This window comes from Charadrius vociferus, unplaced genomic scaffold (genome assembly GCF_000708025.1).
Source record: "Charadrius vociferus isolate BGI_N301 unplaced genomic scaffold, ASM70802v2 scaffold1503, whole genome shotgun sequence".
Lineage (NCBI taxonomy): Eukaryota > Metazoa > Chordata > Aves > Charadriiformes > Charadriidae > Charadrius > Charadrius vociferus.
Window position 1 is genome coordinate 135,516 of NW_009647591.1, and position 5,913 is coordinate 141,428.

At 46.6% G+C, this 5,913-nt stretch overlaps 1 protein-coding gene across 1 annotated transcript in view; it reads right to left on the reverse strand.

The window, feature by feature from the left end:
* Positions 1 to 5,913, reverse strand: part of MYO5B (myosin VB) — a gene marked incomplete at its 5' end in the record, with an annotated part of 120,823 nt that overhangs the window by 97,475 nt on the left and 17,435 nt on the right. The window contains one exon of the mRNA XM_009880985.1: positions 1,099 to 1,255. Coding sequence (XP_009879287.1) covers positions 1,099 to 1,255 — 157 coding nt within the window. The remainder of the gene's footprint in view (positions 1 to 1,098; positions 1,256 to 5,913) is intronic.

Consider the following 5,913-nt stretch of genomic DNA (forward strand, 5'->3'; position numbering starts at 1 on the left):
AATCAGCACGCCCAAGTCCTTCTCCTCAGGGCTGCTCTCCAGCCATTCCCCGCCCAGCCTGGAGTTGTGCTTGGGATTGCTCTGACCCAGATGGAGGACCTTGCGCTTGGCCTTGTTGAACTTCATCTGCTTGTTTTACCATTCCAGCTCGCACCCCACATCGGGCAGCACGATGCTACACCGTGTGTGCTGCCTCTTGGGCTGGGATAGGCTTGGTTTTCATCCTGGATTAGCCACCACCGTCGTGTCTATTAGACAATTTGGCCACAAGGCACTGCGATGGGAAGCCTCACTGCAGGTTAAGCCAAGCCTAAGGTTAAGCACAGGACAACACTACGCTCCACTGCAGCAGCACTGCGAGCTCCTACCTTTAAAAGTAAGTCACACAAGTCTGAAGTGCTTAACTGACTTTGGAAAAGCCCAGGTCTTGTCTTCATACTGACTTGGATATTTTGCAAGTGAAGGCAAAACTCCAAAATCTGTTTGGGAAATGGGATTTAGGCACTCAGACATTTATTTTCACCATCTGGTCACAGTGCAACGAAACAAACCCTCCTTCCCTTTCTTCTATATTCACAAAAGGAATTTTTTTCCTTCAGAGCAGCAATTTCCTGACAATGGAACTTGTTATTCCCCTATATGATTGATAGCAAGGGAAAATTAACAAAAATAAAACCGCATCGAAATATCTCAAATAGATTAATCCCTGTCTTTTCCGTTTCATGCTTGTACAATTAAAGAAGAAGATTAGGAGGTACCACGCAGTGGCAAAAGAAGGAGGAAGATCAAGATGATAAAATACTGATGGCGCCAGCAGCACCACTTGGGCTCTCCATTTTGAAGCCCCATTAAAACCGGCTCCTGGAGCCATGCTGGGGACACACAAGCTCAGCTTCAAGACCATCAAACAGAGAAGCAATTGGGGTGGGCTAAACAGAGGTTATCAGCATATTTCTGTATTTTCAGACCAGCTCAGGGTTGCTGTGAAGCTGCAAATCAGGTGTGGCTCACAAGCCACAAGCTCTCACTGTTTTTGTGACTTCTGGAACAACACAGTGATGACTGCAAGTAGGACAAAGGAAATTATGCAGCTTTTACCTCCATAATTGGGCTCGACGCAAGGACTTTGGCTTCGATGTTGGTCTCGCTGGCAGAACCACCGACGGTTGCGAAGAAGCGCATGGCATATTTGGCAGAGACCGTCTTTCCAGCACCAGACTCCCCACTCACGATGATGGACTGGTTCTTCTCATCCCTGTTGCAGCACAGAAGAAAAGCTTTTGTAAGTTAATCCATTTTCTTGTTAATAGTTCATTCACATCACACAACAATCTTCCATCTTCACATGTCTCTGTCTCCCTCGTCTTGTTACCACCTACATTATGGACACTGGATTTATTCTGGACTCTACCAAAGTAACAATGAATAATACACAATTGTGATACGTATCAGCTAAAACGTAAAGGACACTCGGAACATCTCCAGAACGTCTCCAAGGGCCTGAAGAGACAGTGGGAGATGAACGCCTGCTGCTTTCTTCACCCCTAGAGCACATAGCCTAGCACTGAGAAGCCTATTCCTTACACACCGCAATAACAAACCTCTGCTGCTTGACATTTGGCTGGAGAACTATTAGCAGGCATTGGCTGAACATCAGTTTCGAAGATTACATATTTAATTTTTCCCCTCTAACACCTTCACTCAAGCATTTGAGATTTTGCCCAACAGAACATGGGCAATTAGTTGTGAAACTTGCTCAAGTAGCCTGTGGCTGAGCTATTAAAACACAGATACCTGGAAAGGTTCCTCTACGCTCAAAATATTTTTAAAATATTCAAGTTGTGAAATCAAGCACCGTAAAATTAGGAAATAGAAGAAGTCATTTGATTCCCTATGCAATTATATGAACATCAGTATTTTCACACATATCCCAACATCTGGTTAAAACTTTGCCAACAATAACACAAAGCATGTCTCTGACATCAGACTCGCACCATCTATTCATCCCCGAATCCTGCCAAATCGCAAGTCACTGCTCGAAAGCGCAGCCAAGCAACCCCTGGGGCCAAGGGGTAAGAAAAAGGCAGATAAAAGAGTTTAAAAGCAATTCCTGGTAGATATCACTAAGTCAAGTTTGTTCAGCTCCTGCAGCTTTGCAATACAAAGTAGTTTTTAAGAAGGACTCGCTCGTTAACAGAAGGCTGGGGAAGCCTTGCCCTCTCCAAGCACACACTAAATTTGCTTACAAAAGGATACAGGTGTGCCAGCACCAGGATAACAAAATTCAAGCAAATACACACCAGACCTTTTTATCTGCACGTATGAAAATGTTTCGTAGGAGTGGGAAGCGTTATCCTGGCGCCGAGGGGCTGCTGCAAACCCTTCTCCAGCCGTGATGGGAGCAGCCACTGATGCCGGGTCACGGGAGCGGCTCTGATGCCACCAGAACCAGCACAGACCACCAGATCCCCATGCAAAGTCTCATGCCTTGTGAGTAAGTCGAGGGAGCATCACCTTGTGTAGCTTTTTAGCCTCGCACAGAGCACAAGAATCATCCAAATGCCTTTTTCTATTTGCAAAATTAATCATTCACACAAAAAACTTGCACCAGTCATCGCTGTTATATTAAAATACCCAGTCATTCCCACCACGGGTGCACAACACGGTACCCACTAGATACTTCCCAATAAATAATCAGTTTAACGTGCCTGAGCTGCAAGGCAGAGAAGGGCCAAGGCTATAAGGAGCTTTTTCCAGGAGAACTACATCCTTCCAGGCAAAGGTCTGCCGGCACCGGGAGCAAGTGCCTCTGCTGCAGCGGGATCCGCTCCCCAGGGCATCGCCGGCACACGGCAAACCCGGCACCTCCACAATTTGGCCACAGATTTTGAGAAAGAGAGAGTTTTCACTGCAGGATTTGATATAAGCTCCCAAAAATATGAGAGCCATTGGGGTAAAGCCATAAGCACGCAACTGAGTGTGTTTTTAAATAACATCAAATTAAACTTCCCGGAATCTGCCTGGCTTTCATGAATGACAGCTGAATACAGGCACATAAAATCCTATATACAAGTGTAACAATAAATTTACACCTTGCAGTTCTCTTGACATCAGGAAACACCATAAAAATGCATTTCAATTGAAGATACCTTAAGTTTATATCAGCGAGAGATGAGAACAGAGGCTAAATGATTGCCACTCTTACACTTTCAACAAAAATACAAACATACTCAAACACCACACCATTACTTTCCTCCACTGTGAGGCACATACATCTTAATTCCTTCTAGGCTCAAGATAATTGGTTTGGAGAAAAACCTCCATCAAGTGAAACATGTTAACGCTTTGGTGCAAACCACAACTTTCCAACGCTTCCAGTAGGAGAGGACTGCTGAGCTCATTTCCAGACGTGATATTTTTCAGGGATCGGTTCATAAATTACATCGCAATCCATCCCCTGGTCAGCTCCACTGCTCTCCTGGGCATCCACCAGCAGGAAGGCAAGAGGAACCTCCAACCACTCCAGCTATCAGGCAGTTAATGCAGAAATACCAGCTGCGAACTGAGCACAGCCTCACCCAGGCAGCCGAAAAAACCCAGAGCCAGTGTTCCCGGTGACTCAACCCGGGTGGGGACAACCCTGCTCATCTCACCCAGGACTTGCTAAGTCACTGCTGTGTGCCTTCTACGCACCTTGGCAAAGCCACCATGACTCTCCTGCAGCCAGCCAGCTGGCAGGATCTAGGCACAGATCTGCCAACATGCCGGTCTCGCACCTTCAGACTTCCATGGGTGTGCAATAAAGCTCTTTTTGTAGCACAAGCCACCAAACATATAAACCCAACAGAGAAAACTCAGTGCCAGCTCCAAAGTGAGGAAGGAAGCACCAAAAATAGAAGTATGCTGGATAAAGCTGTAGCAGCGGTTCCCAGGACAGGTGATGGCAGTGATTTACCATGGTTTATCTCTGGTTAAAGTAGGTGAGAAGTTTCGTATCTGCTTTGATCATCTTTGTGGACAACCACTCGCTGAGCTCCAGCAGTGAACGCCCAACGTTGGCCATCGGTAGGATGCAACCCATAGAAGTTGTGGCAGCTACAAAGGAAGGGGCAGACAGAGGTTTTGGCACGGGCTGTGAGCACAGATGAACCGACTATCCTTCACCAGAGGCGGGGGAGAAGCAGAGAAGGTGTCGTGGTTCTGGCAGGTGACAACTGAGATCTCTGCTAGCGAGCGCTGGCCCTGCAAAAGGAGCTCTGCGAATGCAAAGGTGGCTTGACTTAGTTGCATAAAAAGTTACTTGAGAATTATCGCTTCTTACCCTTCTCAGCATGACAGGCACTGCCCAAGCGGCACATTTCAGAAATTACTTCCCAACTACTTTTTTTCTTTAACCCAGAAGATGAAAACTACATCAGTCCGGGAGAGACTTTAGTTGAATGAAGTCAATAAAGCTCAAAAAATACATTACTTGGCATCCAGTCAGCACTGCTACAAGGTAATATTTTGTAACCTGGTTTTTTTTTCTATTTAAGGTTCATAATTAAGACCTCTCCTTACTGATTTTGACCTCTTTCATGACTTCTCCGTATCAGCTATTGGGCTGTGCCCGGCTGGAGGAGGCAGAGATCAACCCAGCAGGGAGCCCATTCAAGAAGGTCTCCAGATCCACAGTCTCCACGTCCTCTCAGAAACTGCCTTTTATGCAGCATCCCGAGTGGTTAATTCCTCCCTCTGGCTTATCTTTTTTAAAATACCATCATTCTCTGAAAGACACTGAACCTAGTGATAAAATAGACGGCCAACACCACTTACTGCTGTTGCAGCCGCCCTGCCAAGTCCCATTTTTCCAGAGTTTCTCAACAATTTGCCCTAACAGCTGATGTGCTGCTACATGAAATGGGCCAGGTGGGTTCTCCATGGCACGTGAAAACTTCTGGAGTTGTACTTTATTAATAAAATAAAATAAAAAGCTGCTGCCTTCTAAGCAAGACAGCAAGGCCACTCAAGCTCCTGCGTTCGCACTAATGTATTTCTTCTGCTGTTGTTTTTTTGGTGGAAAATGCATGTTCGGACATTTCTTTTCCAACTTCAGGAATAAAAGCCTTCAGGAATAAAGACTACAGAGACTTTACCTTCTTCCGTGTACAAGTCACCAGCTGCTGGTGCCAGCAGGGAAAGACAGATGAATCCCACAGAGCAGCTGGGAGCAAAAAGGCTGCTCAGGGAGGACAAATGGTTAAAACCAGGCAGGAATTGTTTGTATTCAGCACGGAATAAAAAAATACTGAAACGTTTAGCCATTGTGCAGGTGCCCTGTGCAACACAGCTGCTTGAAATACAGTCAGTTTTGGCAGCATCAGCACCGAAGAAAATTATTATAGAAATAAAGCCTGCACAAAATGAAATGTTATGGGTGAATACCAGCTCTGCTGCAGCATGGCAATGCTGTCACGTCTCCTCCTGGGGCCTCCGTGGCTCCTGTGCACCCCAGGGCTGCTGCCAGGGCTTGTCATGCTTCTAGGATGTGCACCAGTGCTCTTCTCCCCACGGCAAACGGCTCACACAATGCACACATGCTGGCACGCAACGTGCTCACGCTTGTCCAGCAACATGGGGCATGTGATGGGGATGAGGTTTCAATGATGGCCGAAGATGCTGTTCCCACCACGGGCCACCGCTACAGCTCAAAACTAGGTATAAGGCACTTAAAGGTGCGATTCCCCAACCTTCACCTCTATGGGTCTGCAGTACTTCTGTTTCTTCAATTAGAGCAGCTTTCTAAGATGACCCACAGCCTGGAAAACTAATACACAGAATCACAGACTGGTCAGGGTTGGAAGGGACCTCTGGAGATCATCTAGTCCAACCGCCCCTGCCAGAGCAGGGGCACCCCCAGCAGTGGCCCAGGAC